This window comes from Halichoerus grypus, chromosome 11, assembly GCF_964656455.1.
Source record: "Halichoerus grypus chromosome 11, mHalGry1.hap1.1, whole genome shotgun sequence".
NCBI lineage: Eukaryota > Metazoa > Chordata > Mammalia > Carnivora > Phocidae > Halichoerus > Halichoerus grypus.
Genome location: NC_135722.1, coordinates 86734826 through 86758656, shown reverse-complemented (window position 1 = coordinate 86758656; position 23831 = coordinate 86734826). Strand labels below are relative to the sequence as shown.

Sequence of the window (23831 nt, the reverse complement as noted above, 5' to 3'; positions counted from 1 at the left end):
GTCCCTCCCTTTGGGTAAAGTGGGCGTGCCCTTGTTTTCGCTGGAGTTGAGCCAGCTGGCATTCATTCTGGCCACAGGACTTTCTACAGGTAAATGCAGTCCCTGCCCACTAACTCCGCCCTTTTGCTGGTGTAGCTGGGCTGAGGGCTGTCGTAGCACAGTGAACTGTGAGTTGAGCTTATTTCCTGTCTCTGTTTTTGTGTTTCACAATAGGGAAGAGAACCATTGTTGTGCTGTGCACATTAAGAGTCGGTATTAACCTTCCTTTTCTGTTGTGACCTTCAGTGAATTTCCTACCGAAGCAGATTTGGAGGACTTCACAGAAGCAGCTGTGGATGAGGACGACGAGGATGAGGAGGAAGGGGAGGAGGTGGTGGAAGACCGTGATTACTATTACGACACCTTTAAAGGAGATGAGTACAATGAGGAGAACCCAACTGAACCCAGCCGCGAGGAGACGATTTCAGAAAAGGAAATTACTCACGACGTTAAAGGTAACCTGACATAAAGCCATGACGTTAAAATCCATTTGGTAATACTTGCTTACGATTTTGGACTGCATCCATCGCAGGTAAGTCACAGAAGGAGAGGTGGCGCTCCTGGGTGCCGACGTGAAGCCAGCTCTCCAGCACGCTGGGTGCGCCATATTAACGCTGGGGGGCCAGGCCGCTGTAGCGGCTGGAGTGGACACACTCAGGGAGGGACCCAGAATTGAATCAGAAACTCTCACTTGCATTGTAAGGACCTAACTAGAGAAGAAGGACCAGTCCAGAGACTCAGGGAGATAATGTGGTTTTCGCTTGGGCAGGATCCTTCCACATGCAGCCTGAAATGTTCTCTCCCCAAGGGGAGGCCCCCTCCTCAGTACTTCTAAAGCCCTGACCTTCTAGAATGGAGGTGACTTGGTTCTTTTCCGGAGCATGTTCCCATCTGTAGGTTGCCCGGTTTGTCCACTAGAAGATGTCTGTGCCTGGGAGGGTGGAGTTTAATGACCTACCGGCAAAGGATTTTCATCTTGCCAGTTCCCAAAAAAGAGGAAAAAAAGGTTGTGACCATTCTAGAGCGACTGGCACGCAGCCTCCTGCTGACTATGTTTGAAGCCAGTTAAGCTCTGAAGAATTATTTAGGACTTAGTGTGGGGGGAATACTTAACAAGTCTAGAAGCTTTTGATGGACCTCGGAGAACGTAAAAGTGCCCACGCATGCTTCCCGGGTGCTGGAGTAGCTTTTCCTGTGGTCATCACCACCAAAGCAGCCTTTTCACCTGCACTGGGCTCCTTTGGTCCTTGACACCAGCACGTGGGACAAGTCAGGCAGACGTCTCCACTGGCCAGATCAGAAACGTGAGGCTCACGGAGCTGTGAGACGCAGAGCTCCTCCCCGTCAGTCTAGCCTCCAGACGGTGTGAGAAGTGCTGTTTTCGGTTCCTGCCGCCTTCACCGCATCAGAGCGGGCGAACGACTGCGTCCTCCCGGACGGCGGGCTGCAGGTGGTGCGTGCGCTGGCCGGGGCAGCGCCGTTCCGCCGGGCTCGAGTCCGCGCGGGCGCACCCTCCTCCTGCCGCTCGCGGCCTGTAGCAGTTGTGAAGCACGCGAAGCCGCTGCCTCTGCCCTGCTGACATTCTGACCGTTTCCACACAGCTGTCTGCTCCCAGGAGGCCATGACGGGGCCCTGCCGGGCCGTGATGCCTCGTTGGTACTTCGACCTCTCCAAGGCAGAGTGCGTGCGCTTTATATATGGCGGCTGCGGAGGCAACAGGAACAATTTTGAGTCTGAGGATTATTGTATGGCTGTGTGTAAAGCGATGAGTAAGTCCCGGCGCGCGGGCTCCGCGCAGCGGCCCTGTCCTGTCCGGCGTCCTGTCCGGCGTCCTGTCCGGCGTCCTGTCTCTCTCCCGGCCGTCCTCGTGACCGCATCTGTGTAGTGCTCCCTGCCGACGCAGGGGCTTGCTGTCCGGCGTTTCTCCCCTCCTCTTTGTGCTTTCTAGATCTAGGCTTTGCTTTCCTGTTGGCAGTTGCGAGCCCAGTTCTGTATGTCCCATGCTCACCGTGGGTCTGGTGGCGGTGGCGGTGGCGGTTGGTGGTGTGTCCCCTCCCCGGCACAGCGGGGGAGCCCAGGGGCTGGGTCTTTCGCACCCTGCCTCGTCATCTGTGGGCTCCCTGAGCGCCTCTGTGTTGGTTGGGACGGCAGCCTTGCCCTTGGCCGTGTGCGGTGGAAAGGTGCAGAGCGGTGAGCACAGTGGCCATGAGTTCTGCCCATTCTCATCTCTGGGCTTTTTCCTCTCGTTCTCGTCTTTGAGCTGCCCTGTCGCCCAGCCCCATGGTGCTAAGGGGGACGACACTTCTTCCAAGAAGCGACCTTAGGAACACTTCCTCTGAGAGTGCAGAATACCGCAGTGTCTTGCTTTAGGCACTCTAGGGAGCGGGCTGAGCAGCTGCGGGGTAGTAACTGTTTCTCCGGCGTTCTGGCAGCGCGGCCTCACGTGGAGCTTTAGGAAGTGAAAGAATTCTAGTTCGTGTGTCCTTTGGTCACAGAGGAAATTCAGCGGTTCAGCTGAGTTGGGTTCACTTAGCCACGGGTAGGAGAACGTTTGCTTTTCTCCGTGGTTACTCCCTTCCCTTTTTAAGGCCCCCTTTCTCTTACCTTGCCATGCTAGCCCATGCGTTTGGAAAATCCTCACTCAGGCGAGGCCCTCACTTCTTGGTTCTGATTCTGGAACTCGTTAGAGTAAGGAGTTGCTGGCCGTTCCTGGTTTTTGCTCCTAAGCTTTTGATGGCTTTTCATTCGAATACCTTCACGTTCCTCTCTCCTCCCCCCACCAAAAGATGTTTTAAATCTTGATATGATACGGTCTGCTTTTAGCACCTCCACTCCAGCCGCTGCTCTGTGGAAAAGCCGTATTTAGTAGGAATAATTGAAAGTGTGGGAACAGTATGAGTCCTTAGGGAACTTTGGTGGCAGAAACTTTTTTATTCAGGAAAGATATAGAGACAGAAATTATTGGGATATTTCCTGCTTTGTAAAATTACTTAAACTAAGGTGCAACAACACATGATTTGGGGGTGAAGCCTGAGGAATCAGGGGTCATTAAGGATCTCCCTGAATACGGAGAGGGAGTTGTTCCCCAAAGGATCACATAGGTAGTGCTGTAAGCTGTGACGGAATGGCTTGCTCTCCAGAGCATTAATGGTTCTGCAGTCTAATGGTTCTGCAAACTAATGGTTGTAGTTTCCCAGTGCTTATGGTAGGGAAGACTTGCCGCAGAGAAGCATGGTGTTCATGTACTTGTGGGTCCCCGGCTTGAGTGCTTTAAGAGCCTAGAAGCGTCACTGTGCCACTGGTTCAGTTTGTGCCCCTCCTTGAAGGGGGTCAGAGGCGGGCAAATGTGCTGGTTTCTTGAGCTGGTTGTTTTCACATGGACAGAAGGATGTGGTTCTAGGTCTGGGTCCCATCGTATTTTCAGAAGCAGCGCTCTGGGGCCAATAGGCCTTTACCTTTTGTTCCCAGGAGGTGGAGGCAGCTTGTGTTTTGTATTATCTTTATCCAGCCCAGTGATAGGAACCAAAGACTGTCTCCAGTACATAAGCCTTTAAGCTGCAGACGTGCTGCTGATGGCCGCGGGCTTATTGGCACCGCTGGACTTCAGGGCTTTGAAATTCTCCCGGCTGAACTTTGGAGTATCATGGGGAATGTGGTTTGTGAAGCTGTATATTCTAATTTAGTTAATCTGAAAATTGGCTGTGGTGATCCTATTTAAACTTAGGTAGGAGCCAAATATTCTTGACAAGATTTTAGTTGCAGCTTTTAGGTTTAAAGCTAAGGAAAAGATGCTTTGGCGGAAGAACTTTAGAGTGGCTGACTAATTTGTAGTTACATTTGTCAGTTATACAGTTATTTTAGTGTTGTGTTACAGCTACACAGTTCTGAAAATTAGGTGACTTTATTTCTGAATTGAAATTTACTGGGTTTTGGTATTGGCTCTCCACTTAGCTCTAATATCATACAGCAAGTTGTACAAGCAAGTTTTATGTCCTTCCTCCCTGGCTTGGGAAATTGGGAGTGAACTGGGCTAATCAGTTTTTCATAGGCATTTCTTAAGGGGTCAGGTAGGTAAACTTGTCATCTCAAACCTTTCTTTTATGAGGTTAAGCTCCCTGGTGCAGCTATTCACTTGCCTGGGGCCAGTAAGCCCTTAATGCTTGACTAGCAGGGAGGAGTGTTTTCTCTAATGGGTTTGCTCTCTGGGCGATGGCCTGGTAAGGCCAGTGAGTGCCATGGGTTGAAACGCCCAAAGTATCTTCACACTCTGTGGTACGTCCTTGTCAAATACAGCAACTTAGTGTTGTCCCTCTTATCCTTGGTCTTGGGGGTGGGGCTAAGACTTTTTTAGTCATATTGACAACTAAAAAATTAGAGCTAAGCAGCTTGGACTTTCTCTACGCAGTCTCTGTGCAAAGACCATTCAGCCCTAAAGTTCCTTTCAAAATGGAGAATTTGGGGAGGTGCCTTTGCAGGTCTGATATCTGCCCTTGTCCTTGGCTAGAAGCGATCAGTGACAGCAATAAATAATTAGATTTTACTTTTTAAGATTTCAGGAACTGAGGGAAGGTATAGAGGATTTCTTTTTCTTTCCCTGAAGTCCTAAGTAGGTACCAAAGATACCAAGGGGCAGGGACTGGCCTGGTGGCCGAATGTCACGTAAGGAAGATGGAGCACTGTGATCTGACCAGGTGGAGTCTTGGCAGACAGGAGCACCTTGTCCTGGGAGCACGGTGCGAGGCAAACTAGTGTGTCCCGCAGGTCCTCAGCTCGGTCTTCTTCCTAGGGCTCAGTGAGCTTTCCGTGTTGGGCCTGACCCCCAGAGGGAAACCCTCTTGTCATTTCATTTCAGTTCCCCCAACTCCTCTGCCAACCAATGATGTCGATGTGTATTTTGAGACCTCTGCAGATGATAATGAGCACGCTCGTTTCCAGAAGGCTAAGGAGCAGCTGGAAATACGGCACCGCAACCGGATGGACAGGGTAAACTTGGTGCTTCCTTATGCTCCTGGTGTTTGGCGTTGGGTAATAGCGTTTTCATAGCTGAAGAAAAGGGACACCGCCCCCCCTCGCCAGATTGTCATGCTGTGTTAGGATAGGTGAGGTGTGAGAGTTTATTTAGCAGGGCTGTATTCTGGGCGAGCCTAGCTCCCCACCCCCCCCCCCCCGCCCCCGGATAATATAATACTCTGAGTGCTTACCGTGTTCAGACTCTGCAGAGCACTTCCTATAACCGTTACGTCCTTGTTATTTTTCTTTGCTATTAACTAGCTTTTAAAATTTTTTTATATTAAGGAGGGAAACTTTATGTAACTGTTGTAAACAGAAAGCTAGTATCTTTTGCCAATAGAACAGGTAACTGTAAAAATAGATGAAAGCAAACCTGTATTAACATATTTTAGCTAGATACTGTTGCCTGCTGAAGCTTCTGAGTCTTGGGATGCTGGTGTTTTGTTTTTTTTTTTCCCCTGAGATTGATTTATTTGACAGAGCAAGAGAGGTAGAGCAGCAGAGGGAGAGGGAGAACCAGGCTCCCTGCTGAGCAAGGAGCCTGACTCCCAGGACCCTGAGATCATGACCTGAGCTGAAGGCAGATGCTTAACCAACTGAGCCACCCACGCGCCCCTCAGGATGCTTTCTTAAAAGAGTTATAAGGCTTAGAGCAACATTGAGCACCGTAGTGCAGCTTTCTCCTAGAGTTACTTAGGAAGATTGAAAGAAAATTGAAAAGAATTTCTTGTTAGGTCTGAGTACCACCTAAAATCTCACACATCACCTGTGCTGGGCTTATACTTCGGGGAATGTTTATTGTTCTCTTTTATCCACAACAGTTCTGAGAAACAGGTATGAAACATGCCCCCCCGCTCCCCCCCTGCCCCCCGCCCCTTGTTTTAGTGTGTGAGGAGGCTAAGGCACAAAGACTTTTAAATAACTTGCCCCGGGTTATAGAGAACATGGAGGTCATGGAATTGAGGCTCTGTTTGGGGATGGTCGTGGTCCAGGACCTTCTGAGACAGTAATTCTGTGAACAAGCTTAAATAGCCCTGAGCTCGTGAGGGGTCATATGATGCGATTTCCATTTGCAGTTTCCTGTATTAGATTTCAGGGCCTGGCAGTATTGTTAGAAAATGGGGGGATTGTTTTAGAGATGATTCTCTGGTGCTAGTGGCTTTGACCCTTTGTTCTAGGTAAAGAAAGAATGGGAAGAGGCTGAGCTTCAGGCCAAGAACCTCCCGAAAGCAGAGAGACAGACTCTCATTCAGGTAAGATGCATTCTCTAGGGACAGAGCCAGACTCCCAGGAAATTAGAGTTTGACACTTTCTTTCAGTCAAGAGCTTATGTTACAGGGAAGTTTTAACTGGCCTGCTTTTTTTTTTGTTTGTTTTTTTCCTCACCTCCAAACTGGCATTCTCTAGAATTGATCACCTTTAGTAGAAGGAAAGCAAACAAACTAGAGTGTACCTAGTTCATGCCAGGAAGCAACCTTAGCTGGCTATGTTTGTTAATTCTGCTTTCCTGGCAAAAATCCTAAGTCATTTTCATTCTTAGGCTGTGACTTGTTTTTCAGCAGTACTGACTTCTTTTTTTTTTTTTTTTTCCCTCTCTCTCTCTCTCTCTCATTTTTATTTATTTTTTTAAAGATTTCACTTATTTATTTGACAGAGACCGCGAGAGAGGGGGAGTGGGAGAGAGAGAAGCAGGCTTCCCGCTGAGCAGGGAGCTCATTGTGGGGCTCGATCCCAGGATCCTGGGATCATGACCTGAGCCGAAGGCAGACGCCTAACGACTGAGCTACCCAGGCGCCCCTTTTCTCTCTATCTTAAAAGTATTTATTTGAGAGAGAGAGTGAGAGCATGTGCGTGAGTGTGTGTGAGTTGGGGGGGGGGCAGAGGGAATCTTTAAGCAGACTCCCTATTGAGCGCAGAGCCCAAGGGTGAGTGCGTGGGTGGGGGCTCGATCTCAAGACCCATGAGATCGTGACCTGAGCCAAGACCACGAGTCTGACACAGCTGGCTGAGCCACCCAGGCGCCTCCTGAATTCTTTTTTTGCAGACTTCTTCAGAAGTGGAAAGGCAGACAATAAGACACTCTGATACCAGTTCATCTCTAACTTTGCAAGAATGTAACATTAGAATTGTAGCAGCAGCTGGGTGCCCCTTGAATAGAAGAGTGTTGCTAGGAATAGGGATAGCAGTTTGTAAGACCGATTTGGGTTTCATAAAGCAAATTATGATTCACTGAAATCTATCTTCTCGTGATGTTAATACTTTATCGGGACACCTTTTCCTTTTTATCAATCACCTAGAAAGTCTAAGAGTGTTAATTTCTACATAGCCAATGCATCCTGTGAAGGGAAATTTAGTTCCACAGCCTTAAACTTTTAAACCTGGCCAGGTACTTCACAGATAACTTACCCTTCAGGACTTCCGTGTGAATGACTCAGCGTAACTTACCACATTACTGGGATATGTTTCAAAATATAGTTCCTGTTGGTGTGTCTCGGGATTTGGAAGTGGGCACCTTTGCTAAGTATTGAAAGGACAGCATCCCTTCTCTTGCAGGGCACATTGGGAAAGCCCACCTTGGGCTCATAACACTAGTGATTTCAGTGACGGAAGTGCTAATTCGGACTCCGACGCTCAGATTTAACATGCTCTCAATTAGATAAGGACGTAATTTTTCCAACAGCAATCAGATAGAGTGTACTTGGATCTTACCCTTGCTCCACTCTTCTGACCCCATTATCGACTCGCACGGGCTCTGGGCCGGAGAGGCAGCACCGCGGTCTCAGGCTGTTTGCTTAGACTTCCTCCAGGCACCACGAATTACCTGTCGGTCCTGCTTTCTCGGTTTAGCACTTCCAAGCTATGGTTAAAGCCTTGGAGAAGGAGGCAGCCAGCGAGAAGCAGCAGCTGGTGGAAACCCACCTGGCTAGAGTGGAAGCTATGCTGAACGACCGCCGCCGAATGGCTCTGGAGAATTACCTGGCCGCCTTGCAGTCCGACCCCCCGCGGGTGAGTGCTGTGCGGAGCCCAGTCACTGGTGAACGCTGTCCTGGGGGTTGCCTGCTCTAACGTAGGCTATGTGTAGAACCAACGGATGAGGACACACAGGTCAGCAAAAAAGATTCCATTTCTATGACAAGTTCTGGCGAGGCTGGAGGAGGTAAGGAAAGAAGAGTAGGGAGGAAGAGGTATTATGTTCTAGTATGTGCTTAGGTCACCGTAGCATCACACTTTCTGCTTGCATATGCCTCCTGTGATAACGGAAGTATCTTACCTCACGATATTGGTTGGTAGTTACTCAATTATTGAATCTTTGTAGTAGCTTTACTTTCAAAGATTAAAAACCTGTCTTTCAAAGCTTTTGCACTCAATTCTGTTCTAAATAAGGTTATGAAAAGGGTAAAGGAACTTACGTCGAAGCCCTTTGCGCTAGTGACCTCATACTTCTTTATCCCTTAACTCTAACCTGCCTTGCTTTGAGGGGATGGAAAGTATTGGAAAGTAGGATATTAGTATCCTTCTTAAGTGAGCAAGTAAAAGTCTTTTCTGGGTGACACAGGGGCTGCCTACCTTGTAATTAAGGTGTCCGACACTGTTAACCCAGGGGAGAGGACAGAATGAGTGGGAACATACTGTTGGTTATAGCTTTGGAGCTTAGTTTTTGGTTACTTTCTGTAGAAAGGTAGTTTCTTGCTACTGGGTAAGCTAAAAGCTTTAAAAAGCATAGCTTTCATCCTTACGCCTGGCTGGGCTTTACATTCTTAGGTGAGTGTTTTTAAGCTTTGCTTTCCTGCCTGTTTTCATTCTGTAGTCTCTGGATCTTAAAACTACTGTTCTCTCTTGCAGCCTCATCGCATTCTCCAGGCCTTGCGGCGTTATGTCCGCGCTGAGAACAAAGATCGCCTGCATACCATCCGTCATTACCAGCATGTGTTGGCTGTTGACCCAGAAAAGGCAGCCCAAATGAAATCCCAGGTACTCTAAACAGAGTAGGAATTGCGGCGGGAGAGTGTCTCTAGCGGGGAGACTCTGCTTTGACCAGTGGTTGGGCAGTGCTGATAGTTGTGCTTGGAAAATGATAAATGGTTTCCGAAGACATTATGAGGTTACAAGAGTTGGTTTGTGCAAAGATACGATTTTTAAAAAATACCTTCCCCCTACTTTCTTCTATTAAATCATTTCTATTTAAAAGAGTTTCTGGAAGTTTAGAAATGCATGATCATATTGAAGAGCTAAGTCAGTTTCTCAATCTTTTTTTTATATCCGTTTATTTCTGTTTTCAGGTACCACCAGAATGAATATTTGAAGTCTTTTTCTAGGCAACTATATCAAGCAGTTCTTAAAAATTATTTTGTTTTGTACATTGAGACAGACACTGGTACCTTCCTGGGTTTGTTCCTTTACAGTCTGGAGAGGTTCATTTCTGGACCCTCTTAATTTCGGTATCATCCATCTGTTAACTCTCAAAACATTTTACTCTCTTGTATTTGTATAAAAGAAGCCTTGCCTGCAAGACTGCTGGCTTCCTTGTAAACCAGCAAGTCTAATAGCTTAGCCTGTTGGTTTTCCTAGAGGGCCTTGTCAGGACACAACTGATCTTAATTTCCTCCCATATTTTAAATGTCGTGCTACGCTGATTGTCCAGTGTCCATGGGATGCACTTAGCCTCGAGGACACTTGCCTATCTCCTCAGGGACTCCCCTCCCAGCCTCTTGCCGAGTGTGTCTTAGGATTGCAAGGCAATCTGCCCGGAAGTCTTAGGAGTCTTGCAACTGAGGTGGCTGCTCCCCTGGTTCAGAAGTTGGCTGAACCTGCTGTGTAGACAGTGCCTGCTGTCTACGTGCCCAACTCGGCACTAGCATCTGACCTTGCAAAATGGAATCCCTTGTGTACCCTTGAGCAACTCACCATCAATGTAGTATTAATTATAGTACTATAAAGATGAAGAATAACTACCCTTTTAAACATACAGAGTTGATCTAGCAGTCGGATGTTTGGGAGAACGAGAAGAGTGGGAGAATGTGGACAGGGGTGGCTCTGGGGACCGTGGGAGGCATGTGGTATGGGTCTGAAGCTCAACGCTTTGCTTTGAGCTGGTTGGAGTAGAAGAGAAGGCGGAAGGCCAAGTCCTGGAGTAGCTTCCAGGAAGTGTAGGTGGAACAATGCATCCACCTTGACGGGGGCTAGGTTTTTCAGGTCTACTTGGTTTTTTGAAAACAAAAACAAAAAACATGACTTTTTTTTTTTTCCTCCCAGATTTTTTGTGGAAAAACTAGATTATAACGTAGATCACGTAGTATTTTACAGAAGAGCCATTTTTATATGGTGTGAGAGTAGAAGGAAAGGAGAGACCTTGATCAGTGTATCGACAACTAGGGAATGAGTTGCCTGCCAGCAAGATCGCGGTGCCGCAGCGGACCGTTCCCTTCTTAGCAGATCCGGGGGAAACCCAGCTCCCCCGGCATGATAGTTGCTGCGTGCTCTAAGCCCTTAGTTCTAGTGGAACTTGGCTGCTGAATTACATGAACTTTTGCATGTTCCCCGTTATCTACACTTTAGAAAGTGCTGACTATGTTCAGCCAATGGCAATTGGCGTGTTTGGTCTGGGGTGTGAGTGGTGTGGTGCCCTTCCCCCTCATCCTGTAGCTCAGGGCTCACCGTGAAGACACGGATGTCCAGTATTCCACCCTGCGGCTCTTGTTTCTCCTGGGGGCATATGAACGGTCTTCAGTCAAATGGCTCCTTAATTCATCTGAAGTATAACAGCCTCCACACACGCGCGAAGACTGGGGGTGGTGCATTTTCACTTTGCATTTGCATTCTCTCTCTAAGGCACTTACTCTTGTGCTTTCCCATCAATTTACTTGATTGAAAGAATGGCCAATATAAAATTAAATTGCTTTCATCCCTGTTTTTAAAGGTCAGAGAGGCATCAATCTACAGTAAAAGCATCTTTCCATTTAATTTTTTTTTTTCCATTTTGACCATGTTAATGGCTTCAAGCCCACATAATTAATCCATGGGCTTAGAGCACCCTCTTTAGGACGAGTGTGGTAACTGCAAGTGTAACCATCCTGAATTAGCCTGTGAGCTACTACACAAGGCCTCACTGTGGCCTTGGGGTGGATGTTAGCCCACGTCACCTTTCATTTCCACCCCAAAAAAGCTTTAAAAGGGACCAGTTTTGATGGCTTTTTTCCTTTTTAAAAAATATGAACAACCTAGAACTGTTGCATTCAGAGAAGGTGTAGTGAACTACAGAAGATAGATGGTAGGTAAGTCTTTATCACCCCTTAAAATCAGGTTTACTTATACCTCGGTGTAAATATTGGAAGGAATACTAATTCAGTTAAATATGAATAAACTTGTTCTGTTATTCACCATGATAATCATTTCAAGCAATTACTTCACTAAGCAAATCCATGAATGGCCCCCTCTCCATGCAAATCTACTTTTTAGCCAGTGATTTCATTCTCTTTTTACACCATCTAATCTGACCAGTGGTTAAAATTGACTCATTCCATCTTTCACTCAGCAAAACCTTACCGAGTATCTGGCATTGTATAAATTAGGGTTCCTTTACTCTCGATTAGTATAGTTGCTAAGTGCCTCGTATAAAAATCAAATCAATAACTGCCTAGTGAAAGTTTTTAAATTAAATTTTCTTCTAACTCCGAGCACTGTCTGGATAAATTCTCAGATCACCAAGGGGTATTACACACAATCTGAACATACTCCTTGACATCAGCGCCCCTCCCCACCCCCCACATCGGAGGCTTCGTTTCTGTGGTCTCAGTTACCCACAGATCAGCTGTGGCCCAGAAGCGAATGATCCTCCTGATGTGTCGTCAGGAGGTCAGTAGGATCCTAACTTTGTGTCCCAGGGCCTCTGTCATCCCCGTACTTCATCTCCTCATGTAGCATTTTCTCATCTGTCCTCATCACTAGGAGAAGGGTGAGTACAGTGCGGGAGGGTATTTTGAGGGAGAGACCCCATTAAATCACTTTATTATAGTATAATTGTTCCATCTTATTATTAGTTACTGTTACTCTCTTACTGTGCCTAGCTTGTAAGTTGAGCTTTATCATAGGTATGTATGCACAGGAAGAAGACCCAGTATGCATGGGCTCAGTACTGTCTGCAGTTTCAGGCGTCCAGTGGAGGTCTTAGAACGTAGGCCCCACAGAGAAGGGGGGGACTGTTGTACTGCAGTGGTCAGCAAATAAGGGTGGGGTGGATGCATTTCCTCTGGCCAGCTGCTTTGCTGGACTCTGTAGAGAATATGCTTTTTCAGCTGATCTTTGCAGAAGTGTGTGTCTGCAAGTTTCCTCCGGGCCTGGCTCTGTTGGTAACAAGGCCTCTCCACCGTACTGTACCTCCAGGTGATGACCCATCTCCATGTGATTGAAGAAAGAAGGAACCAGAGCCTCTCCCTGCTCTACAAAGTACCTTACGTAGCCCAGGAAATCCAAGAGGAAATTGGTGGGTGCTGTGTTTGTATCGCGGTCCAGTGGGACTTCTGGCTGAGGCTCGGGGGTGGCAGAGTGCACGATTAGAGAAGTCGGGACAGCCAGGGCCAGGAAGCTGGGCATTAGCACGCCGGGGTGTAAGTCTCGAATTCACTGGAGCTCATGTGGCAAGGTCAAGGAGTAACCCAGGACAGATGTACTGGCTGTGAGCCATGGAGCCTTGAGTTTCTTGACCTTTACTCTGTGACCGGAAGAAAAACTCTAAGGTGTGAAATTGCAAGGGACCAGGGGAACTTCCTGTTGCCCTTTTGCCCCTTAATTCCTGATGCATTTCAAGGCGCCTGCTTTACACACCTTCTCACTTCTCCTCCCTCTTCTGCTCTTCACCTGCTTCATTTATTTGGCAAATATTTATCGTGGCTACTGTGTGTCACAGAGTAAAACGGTGTGTGAGCAGGCATATATCCTGGAAATCAGGTTACAGTAGGGGAATCAGGAGAATAAGACAAGGAGTGCCACGGGGTGGGGGTGGGGCGGACGGACAGGGTGGACCCGTGGAGAGTGGCTGGGTGGTCAGGAGGGCCGTCTCGGGCACAGTGACCTGAGATCCGCATGACGGGAAGGAGCCTCCCATGCAGAGATCACGAGGGGGAAACACTGAGCACAGGGAATGGCCGCTGCAGCTGCCTGAAGTTCAAGTCGAGTGGACACATTTGAGTAGATCAGTGTGGCGAGAACACAGTGGGGGAAAAGGGGCCAAAGAAGTTGGCAGAGGCCAGTTCAGAGATTTTAGCAAAAGCAAGGAGTTTGGGTTTTATTCTAGGAAAATGGGAAGCCGTTAGAGGGTTTTAAACTAGGGAGTGACTAGATCTGTATTATGCTTTAAAAAAGAACAGGAATTAAAAAAAAAAAAAAAAGTCCTTGGCTGCTGTGTGCTATTAAAATTACAAACCTGCCAGGAAGCCATTAAACATCAGGCGAGAAACGCTGGTAGTGGGCCCTGTGGTGGTCGTGGAGGAAATAAAGAGGTGAGGGCTGTAGGGCATGTCTCAGAGGAAGGGTGAGCAGGGGGTGCCGCTGGCTCGGGTGCCGGGGGTGTGAGGGACAGGAAAGCACCGAGGGCAGTGCCCAGGCCTTTCCACCATCCGCAGCAGCGTGGACGGTGGTGCCCCACTTCCCTGAGGAAAAGCAGAGAAAACAGAAGTTGCTGCTGGACATGAAGTGGGTCCGGGCAGTAGATAGGAGGTACAGTTTGCGGGGTCATTGAAAAATGTCTGCCGTGGGAAGAAACCAGTGAGCCCCAGAGCGGGCTCATAAAGGAGAGAGGCGTGCCGGGGCCGGGGCTCTGCGGTGCTGTGGAATCGGGGCTGTAGCTAGGAGGCAGTTGTCCACTGCACCGCGAGCTGGCGAGGTGCTCGCCGCAGCAGGCCTCACGTTCTGTAATGACCCGAGTGAGCCTCGTTTGCGCTGGTGGGCCTTCTGAAAGCCGGCTCCCTGCCGTGTGTCTGTCTTTGTCAGACGAGCTGCTGCAAGAGCAGCGAGCCGACACGGACCAGCTCACTGCCTCTATGTCCGAGACCCCCGTGGACGTCCGGGTGAGCTCCGAAGAGAGTGATGAGACCCTGCCGTTCCGCCCCTTCCATCCCTTCCCGTCCTTACCTGAGAACGAAGGTGTGTATGCGTGGGGGGTGTGGGGGGGTGGTTAGAAACCCAAAGGGAGCCTTTGGGACCTGGGTTGTGGCAGGGGGGCTGTGCTCCTGGTGACAGCTGGGCAGGGGTTCACTGAGCACCTACTGTGTGCAGGCACCGTGCCGGGTGCCTCCAGATCGCCGGCTTCAGGATCCCCATGAGGTCAGTAATACCCTCCCACTTCATAGACGCTTTGTGTGAAACCCTCTCTTTTTCCTGGTCCTGTCAGCTGCCTCCACAGAGTGTGTGACTCCTGGCACGTGGACGTCACTCTCCTGCTTAAATAGCACTTCCGTGTTATGTGAGGTCATCAGCTTTTCATAGCAAGCGAGGGGGGCAGGCAGTGGGGAGGCTACAGAGATGGCTTGACTTGTTCAAGGTGACACGTCTGGTACTGGGGGGGTGAGGGGGTGGGCGGGATCAGAAGTCCTGTCCCTCTGACTCCCAGTCTGGCATGCTTCCTTCTATTCCCTTGCTGGTTCTCGGTGTCTAAAAGGATCTTTGAAAGCTGTGGGTCTGCACCAGAAATAAACAAGCTGCTGAGCCCGCTGCCCTGAGACCGGGGTGTGGAATCCGTTTCTATTTATTTGTTTGCTGCTGATGGCGGTGACGGGGGAAATAGTGGCCACAACCACGGAGTCCTCATATGCCGCTCTAGCTAAGCCTGGTGCACGGCTGCTCTCCTTGAGTCCTGGGGCCTGCCCTCATTTGAGCATTCCACGATGTAAAGAGTTAAGTGTCTGCCCCGGGTCACGTAGCTTGTAGGTGGAGAGTAAGGATTTGAACCCCTGCAGTCTTGGGTACAGTCACCTGCCCCTGGCCAGATACAGCAGTGCTGGAACAGAGACCTGCTGAGCGGGGACCCTGGGGGGCACCCAGCTTCACCTTCAGACCTTAACAGAATGCCTTCTGAACTAGTTACCCCAGAAGCACCAGCTCAGTTTGGGTGACCCTGCGATACTCAAACAGAATCTGAGAAAGGAGCCAGATACCACTTCGTTCCTAAAACCCACACTTCCAAACGCCAGACTTCCATGGGCCTGTAGGGTGGCCATGCTTACACACCTTGTTTGGGGTGGGGGCATCTCGGACAGGTTTGAACGAGGACCCTGTCCCCTTGTCAGAAAACCACAGTCGATAGATACTGCCTTTGTTTTTATTATTTCCTGAGAGAAGTAACTTTGTGAGCTCAGCTGAAGAATTTGGGAATCTCCCAAAATTTCCCCCAAAGACCCAAGGCAGACCTGTTTTTTTCTCTCCTGCCTTCCAGTCCATATGCTCTGGATCTTACCTGCTGGTTTGTTTATGGGATATTTCAGGCATGTCTTTAAGGAAGAAAACTTTCTGTTCACATTATAGAGAAATTCTAAGATAGGAATTTCAAAAGAAGCCATTTTCTTTCTTAATCTCCTTTTTGTGCTATTTTTTTTTTTTTTTTTTTTTATTGTTTTCCTTTCTGCTAGACACTCAGCCGGAGTTGTACCACCCAATGAAAAAAGGTTGGTCTGTCAAAGATGTTCCCTTTAAAGACCTCATTCCTTTTCACTTCCCCCATGTGTCGGGAGTTTCATTTTCTGTGTCATACCATCACCTGAGATTTTCCCACCTCATTTCTTCAGACATGGCTGTGAGTGGAACCAGAGTAGCCCTGTGTCCTGCACGTAGGATCCAGTGTCTGTGGTATTGGTGATAAGGTGGCCATCCTGAACTTACCTTCTGGATGTCCAGAGAATACAGATATTTTATGAAACATTTCGTCTGGGTAGATTTTTAAATGCATATCCAACTTAAACCGGTTGGCTGGAATTGCTCACGTATTTGAAGATATGCTGGGTGCGCCTGGCTGGCTCGGTCAGTAGAGCTCTCGACTCTTGATCTTCAGGTTGTGAGTTGAAACCCCACATTAGCTGTAGAGTCTACTTTAAAATCTTTTTAAAAAATTAAAATATGCTTGATTTAGGGGCAGGTAGAGAGTTGTTTTCTTTGACCTCTTCCCCCCCCCCGCTCCGCCCCATGCTGCTCCCATTACATCTTTCCCTTTCCTTTTAGCCGCGCCTGACCCTTTGTTGATGCCCACTTGTCTCCTGTCTGGAGTTGTAGCAACTCCTCAAAAGCTTAGAAGCTGATGGATGGAAAGGTTGTGACAGGTGAACTCTTGCTGCGTGGTAGTGAGTGTCCAAGCTTCAGAACAGGCTAGGACTCTGTGAGCACTGTGCTGAGGGCCTCACGTGCTTGGTTTCATTTAATGCACTGAGCACACCTCATGGTCGGGTTTTTCGCTCTCTCAGACAGATTAGGTGGTTGAAGAAGCCTCAGGCTGCATGATTTGCTCAGTCATGACTTTGAGAAATGGAGGAATCCGGATTTGAACCCAGCTCCTTTGTCTTCAAAGCCCGTGCTGTTTCTGTTCCATACAATGCTGCTGAATTTCCCCAGCTTGTTGGGTAGTGCGCCGTCCTAGGGTCAGTGTGTTCTTAGTGTGTGTGTTATGAGCCCAGTGTACTGGCTCTGGCAGACTTTGGGTGGACCGGGCAGTGGTCTCTAAGAATATGATGTTGTGGTTTTTGCCACAGCTTTGGCTCAGAACATGAGAGTGCAGTTCGAATCTTGTAAAAGTCATGTATATGTAAATGCTTGATTTGGTTCTACTTGAATATGCCTCTTCTTGGAGATGACGGAGTTCCCTTTCCTCTGAACAGTAGTACATCTTAGGTATTTGTAGATAGAGATGAATTTCCTAGAAATTTACCTGGTTTTCATCCTCATACCTGTCGTTCCTAGTTGGAATAATTTAAACGTGAATTTTTGTTCTCTTAACGTCACTTGTTTATGCCTCTGTAAAACCAAAGTGGTTTTGGTCAGTGTTTAAGAAAACATGTGGGTTATACCACCAAAGGAGTATGATTACAGTCTAGACTAGTAGTAGGATTTAAAATTAGTTGGTTCAGTGCCACGTTACGTTTCCAATAGGATCGTGCCCTGTGACCTTTAAAGTCTGGAGGAGGAGAGAGGGAGTGATGGAAGGATTAGAATTTACTAGGCTTGCTCATCCGCATCCATGCTGAGACAGCACCTCTCCAGATTCCTCTTTCTCCAATAGTCAGTGTGCAGTAATACTGTTTCAGTGGCCTTTTGAGACTACAAAAGGCAGCCCTGACTTAACTCACCCTAGAATCGAGTTGTGAAGTTCCTCTTTGAAGTGAATGTTTCAGGAAAAACCAGCATTATTTTTGGCTGCCTTCTAATGAGTGAACGCAGTAGCTAGCCCTCGTGATCGGCCCCCGTGGTAGCTGTTACTCACGGCTCCACGTCAAGAATGAGTCTGGTTGTGAGCTGTGCTGTGGCTGGACCTAGTGTCACTGTCGGCAAGCCCAGGGACAGCAGTGCTTGGCATATACTTCTGTTTGAGTCTTCCTCACATGCAGGTGGTCCCCTTAGAATGCTGAGTGTGCTGTCAGGGTGATCTATTTATAGAAGGTTCAAATCACAGACATTTATATAGAACTGTGTATCTTATTATTCACAAAAAACTGGTAGGAGAGCTAGGAGTCCCATGCTTTTTGAAGCTAGAAATAAGGAGGATGGCTTGTCACCTCTCCTCTGCCTGGGTTCGTGCTGGCTTCAGTCACGCCACATCTTTGGATACTGTCATTTGGGGATGCCACGCACAGGTGACGTTGGCTCAGGTGACGTCTGACCTTGACAAGAGGAGTGTGGCTAGTCTTGTTCAACATGTAGAACAGTGCCTTCCACCCTCGTGTTAGAATTCTCCCTGTCTGTGGAATGCCTCTTTCCTGTTCATTTTCTAATCCCCATCGAAGATGTGACATCTGTGATCTAAGCCCTCAGAGGGTGACAGGCTAGTGGGAGACAGAGAAGAAGACAAATGAGGATAAACAAGGATTTTAAGTGCTGTAAGCTGGGAATGTCTCCCAAGAGGAGCTGCAGCTCGAAGGACAAGGTCCTTCGTCAGGCAAGGAGGGTATTTCAGGTAGACAGAATTGTCTGTGGAATAAAATATGATGCCCGAGGCAGATGTGCAGATTCATTGCTGGTATGATGGTTCGTCCATCCAAAGGGAGCCCAGGATGTTGAAGAACCGGGTTGTGGGATAATAGGTGCTTGGTAATATCCCAGAAGGGTATTACATGTTTTTCTGTGCTAGAATGCCTTTGGACGCCACTTCTGTTTACCTTAAACATTCTTTTCTGAAGGCTGGCATTCCATTTTTCCAAGTTGGATATAAGTAAGCACTCTCTCTTCCTCCATTATACCCATCGGTCCTCTGAAAAACGCCTGTACCATTCATCCTTCTAGAGCACAGTGCATTCCCAGAAATGGGAACAAAGTAGCATATCATCTAGCCTGGGTGGGCGGTGGGGGTGGGGAGGTGATCAGCAAGGGCTCCTCGGCGCTCAGGAGGGAGTTTACTGTTTCTGTGAGGTTGGCATGAGGCCGGCCCAGCCTGGGAAACACTAAGCCGTGCTCTCTCTCCAACACAGGATCTGGAGTGGGAGAGCAGGATGGAGGGCTGATCGGTGCTGAGGAGAAAGTGATTAACAGTAAGAATAAAGTGGATGAAAATATGGTGAGCCATTTCTCCCTTCTGCCCTACCCTGTTTTAATTTTGAGACTAATTAGCATGAGTGGCATTGTTCTAGATGCTTTCCAGATGAACCTCCATGTGTTCCTTTTCCATATGGTAGAAGATGGGTCGGCTCCAACTACTCCCACAAATTGGTTGTATTGTTTAGCATCTGGGTATGAGAAGGAATACAGAATCATTTCTCAGCAGTGGCTCCTCTCTTGCTATACAGTGGGGGAAATATATTTGCAACTGAAGATAGGGATAAAATATGGGAGGCCATTTTCAAGTGAATATAGAGATTTAGTAACTTGAAATTGGAGTAGAGTCGACTTTGACTCTTCTCTTGCTTTAGGTTTGTGCCTACTATTATTATTCTACAAGCACTTTTTTGTCACTGATATTTCTGGATTCTCCTCAACTGAGTTCGATACTTGAACATGACTTCTTGGGAGTCTGTCCTGAAATGTCTCTCCATAATGGTTACCTAAAGGAACATGCAGGCGAGAGCCTTGAGGGGCCAGCTGTGACAGAGTAACCGTGTGTCCACACTGGCCAGCTCCTCTAGGGGTTTGGTGAGTGGATTTAGAACGTGCCGAACTGCTTGGTTAGTGGGTATCCTCAGGTGTCCGCTTCCTTCCAGCAAATAATAAATGGAGTAGAAAAGAAGCGGTTCCATTTGTACTGAAGGTCCCCCTTCCACCCAGTTGCTGACCTTTTCATACCGTTTCAGGTCATCGACGAGACTCTGGACGTTAAGGAAATGATCTTCAACGCCGAGAGGGTCGGCGGCCTGGAGGCAGAACCGGTGCGTGTTCAGCTCCAGAACCCAGCTACCAGGGTTCGTGGAGCTCTTTCCATTTCAAGTGGAAAACAGAGAGATGCCCAGTGTCTCAAGTTACCAAAGGCCCCCGTCCCCATTTTTCCACACGTTTGGATAAGAAAGCTAAAATTAGGATCTCCGTGGAGATTGGGAAAAGTGGGAGTTCTCCTTATGGGGATGGTTACTTGGAAGGCAGGATCTTGGAGCTCCCTGGGTTTCAGGGTCGTGACTCTCCAGGAGCTAGGCCCTCGTGGAGTGCATGTCTCCCGCTGTGCAGTCACCGAGACCTTGTCGCACGTCTGCTCTGTTACTGTAGGAATCCGTGGGGCCCCTGCGGGAGGACTTCAGTCTGAGCAGCAGTGCCCTCATTGGGCTGTTGGTCATTGCGGTGGCCATCGCCACGGTCATCGTCATCAGCCTGGTGATGCTGAGGAAGAGACAGTATGGCACCATCAGCCATGGGATCGTGGAGGTGAGTAGGCCTTGTGCCGTGGCCCCGAGCTGGGGATGGCTCGCTCTGTGCTGTCAGGGTTATGGCGTGCAGACATCTCAACTTCCTGGGTGTCGCGCTTCAGTTAAAGTAGTCACTGGGTTATCAGGTCATGTTTTGGAAGTCCGCCCCAACTGAATTATGTCGGCCCTGTCACATTTTAACATTAATTTGGGCCTTTGACTGTGAATGTGAGGAAAACATAAGAGCGTTTTATGCTGCAGAGGATGAAAACTTTGCTCAGATTATTTCCTTGGTGTTTCCTTCTTTCCAGTATGTTTAGGTATTTGGGAATGAGGACTGTCGATACCCTTCTTTGTTTTTGTTGCTGATTTTTTTTTTTTAAGATTTTTTTTTATTTATTTGACAGAGAGAGACACAGCGAGAGAGGGAACACAAGCAGGGGGAGTGAGAGAGGGAGAAGCAGGCTTCCTGCTGAGCAGGGAGCCGGATGCGGGGCTCGATCCCAGGACCCTGGGACCATGACCTGAGCCGAAGGCAGACGCTTAATGACTGAGCCACCTAGGCGTCCCAATAGTCTTTTTTTAATGGGAAAAAAGCAACAGGAAATTTAGAGCCAGAGCAGACTGTTTCGGTTCCGTCTTCTGCTGATTCATAATTAGAATTGCTTACGACTCATTTTGAGGTAGGTGATGGGAATGTCCAGAGTTTCTTGGTTCCAGAAAATGAATACAATAAGGAATGTGATGTGCCCTGGAAAATTAGTTCAGATGTGTGTCTTAGTGACTTGGTTTCACCTCCTGCTAGACACTGCCTAGTAGTAGAATTTCTGAGCTGGAAAAGACCCACAGATCACGTGGTCCCAGTTCTGATTTTACGAGAGGGTCGGCGGCCTGGAGGCAGAACCGGTGCGTGTTCAGCTCCAGAACCCAGCTACCAGGGTTCGTGGAGCTCTTTCCATTTCAAGTGGAAAACAGAGAGATGCCCGGCTGTCCCAAATAAGACATGGTAGGCGCCGTGGTGCTAGGAAGTTCAGTTCACTCTTTCCTTTAACTCGGACTCTACTTTTACGACTCCAGCTTTCAGAAGCCTCTTTGGCCCCCTTCTTTTCTTCCTCCTCCTCCCCCAGTGTCCTCACCACTGGCTCTCGTTTGGTCTACCTGGTGGCAGTTGGACACCAGCTAGACTTTGGTTCCCAGAGGATTGCGCAGCAAACGGCTTCGGTGTTGCGATCTGTGCAGTGATCTTCCGTCTTCGTTCCTCCAGGTTGACCCAATGCTCACCCCAGAGGAGCGTCACCTGAACAAGATGCAGAACCATGGCTACGAAAACCCCACCTACAAATACCTGGAGCAGATGCAGATCTAAGCGGAAGGGAGCGCGAGGCGCCACCCGGTGGAGCGGGCGCTGCAGGTGGGCCCGGAGATGGCGGTCCAGTGTTTTGGGTCAACTCCTGAGCAGCAGTTGCGCCCGGAGGATTTCGTTCGGACCTCCTGGATCATTAAGACTCTAAAGTACTACTGTAGAATCACAATTTCCATTCTTTTAAATGGGTGAAAAATGTTAATATAACAATATATGATATATAAACCTTAAATGAAATGAAAAAAATGATCTATTGCAGATATTTGACTGATGTAGTTTTCTTTTTTTAAATTAATCAGAAATCCCACTTCTATTGTATTGTCTCACATATGCTCTCTGTAAATGGACAGTGTTGGTTTTCGGTGATGGACTGTATGTGCAGGCCGTCCCAGCTGCATTGTATAAACCACTCCTTAAGGCTCATTCACTGTCCTGGTTTTTCTTAGGAAAAAAAGAAGAAGAAACTAAGGCAGTATTCCCTTTTTAAATGAGCTAGCTTTCAGGAAGTTGCCCAGAAACTAAATGTAATAGGGAACCGTCATTGACCACTCAAGCACATCATGAGACCCTCGCAGAATCATGTTAAAGGACCAGTTTCTTGGAAGCCTGGTGTTCCCAGTGCTGGGCACCTTGGTGTCACCCAGGAGGCTGAAAGCATTTGCGTTCGGCAGCTTTTAGCAAGCCTACCGTATACAGATTAGGGCAGCCACTCCTGCTTTCCTTCTAAATCCAGTTCTTCCATGGAAATTAGCCTGTAGTTTATATAGGAGGTCCTTCCACTGTCTGCCGTTGACTTACTGTAGCTTTTTACTACTCACTTCCCTTTCCAGTCACGTCCACACGTACTGTCTTTTCCTCTTTGGACAGCCCCCCCCCCCCCGCCCCAGCACTGACCCTCCTCCCTCCCCGTTGTACCCTGACTTCCCTGCCCGCCCCCTCCCTCAGCTGCTCAGAGAAGACCGCAGTAGGGGGTGCCACACGCCCAGGAGAGAGGTGGGGGGCTGGCTTTTATGTGCAAGGAGGATACTCCATGTTGTACACGAAATGCTCTGTAGACACCGTGGAAAGCTTTGGAGATTTTGTTTCCTTCACCTGAGTCTTTGTGATGCTTGTATAGTTGGTGATGCTCACAGTTTTTTCTTTTTCTTCTGTTGTTCTTTCTTTTCCTTTCATTCTTTTTCTTTATTTTATTTTAGTCGGAAGGTTCTGGTAACCTGTGGTGTATTTTTTTCTATTTCCCTGTGACCTTTTTTTTTTTCCTTCTTCTTCCTCCCCTTTACCTTATCCATGTGTCTTCCCACTATGCACAGATAAACTTCACCTACAAACTCCTTAATCTGATCTGTGGAGAATGTACAGTTGAAACACATCAATAAATACTTTAACTTCCACCAAGACTCCTTGTTTCATTGGCGTGGCGTTAGTCCCTGGTGATGGCTGTAACCCTCCTGCCTTTCCTAGAAGGTTCCCAGCTGCACCACAGGGACAGGAATCTGGCCACTCAAGCAAGTTGGCTCTTAGGCTTGAATTCCGTTTGTTCTTAAATTTTTTTTTAAAAGATTTTATTCATCCATTTGACAGAGACACAGCGAGAGGGGAACACAAGCAGGGGGAGTGGGAGAGGGAGAAGCGGGCTTCCCACCGAGCAGGGAGCCGGATGCGGGGCTCGATCCCAGGACCCTGGGACCATGACCTGAGCCAAAGGCAGACGCTTAACGACTGAGCCACCCAGGTGCCCCTTGAATTCCGTTTTTTCATTTAAAACTAAGGGAGGGGCGCCTGGCTGGCTCAGTCAGTAGAGCGTGTGACTCTTGATCTCGGGGTTGTGAGTTTGAGCCCCAAGTTGAGTGTAGAGATTACTTAAAAATACTAAGGGAAAGTGCTTTCAATCTGAAGGCTGGTATCTTTTATTTGTCTAAGGGAAATATTCTTTCATTATTTCCTTTAATGATTTCCTCCACCATATTTTATGTTTTCTAAAATGCTAATTTGGCTAAACATTGGACTTCCTGATTGCTTTTTTCTTTAAAATTTTCTATGTAGGGCGCCTGGGTGGCTCAGCGTCTGCCTTCAGCTCAGGTCATGATCCCAGGGTCCTGGGATCGAGCCCCACATCGGGCTCCCTGCTCAGCGGGAAGCCTGCTTCTCCCTCTCCCACTCCCCCTGCTTGTGTTCCCTCTCTCGCTGTGTCTCTGTCAAATAAATAAATAAAATCTTTAAAAAAAAATTTTTTTTCTATGTAGTTTCAGTCTATAATCTGAGTGATTGCCTTTATCTTGCAGCCTTTTTGGTGAATTTTGTAAGTTTAAAATTTCTGGAGAGCTGCTTACTTTATTATTCCTTTCAACATCACTTTTCACGACGACAAATCTGAATTTACACATGTGAATTTTTAAAGTTAT

At 48.0% G+C, this 23831-nt stretch overlaps 1 protein-coding gene across 4 annotated transcripts in view; it reads left to right on the top strand.

Moving 5' to 3' along the window:
- APLP2 (amyloid beta precursor like protein 2) overlaps positions 1 to 22820 on the top strand; it is an 86587-nt gene extending 63767 nt beyond the window's left edge. The window contains exons 6-18 of one of the 4 annotated variants that reach the window (XM_036086309.2): positions 286 to 494; positions 1641 to 1808; positions 4892 to 5022; positions 6228 to 6302; positions 7897 to 8055; positions 8893 to 9021; positions 12430 to 12529; positions 14035 to 14187; positions 15669 to 15704; positions 18708 to 18793; positions 19524 to 19598; positions 19930 to 20085; positions 21331 to 22820. In XM_036086309.2, the coding sequence (XP_035942202.1) occupies positions 286 to 494; positions 1641 to 1808; positions 4892 to 5022; positions 6228 to 6302; positions 7897 to 8055; positions 8893 to 9021; positions 12430 to 12529; positions 14035 to 14187; positions 15669 to 15704; positions 18708 to 18793; positions 19524 to 19598; positions 19930 to 20085; positions 21331 to 21432 (1579 nt within the window). In that variant the 3' untranslated portion in view covers positions 21433 to 22820. The remainder of the gene's footprint in view (positions 1 to 285; positions 495 to 1640; positions 1809 to 4891; positions 5023 to 6227; positions 6303 to 7896; positions 8056 to 8892; positions 9022 to 12429; positions 12530 to 14034; positions 14188 to 15668; positions 15705 to 18707; positions 18794 to 19523; positions 19599 to 19929; positions 20086 to 21330) is intronic. The other 3 variants (XM_036086312.2, XM_036086310.2, XM_036086313.2) reach the window with 3 other exon arrangements.
- Positions 22821 to 23831: the final 1011 nt, after the last annotated feature.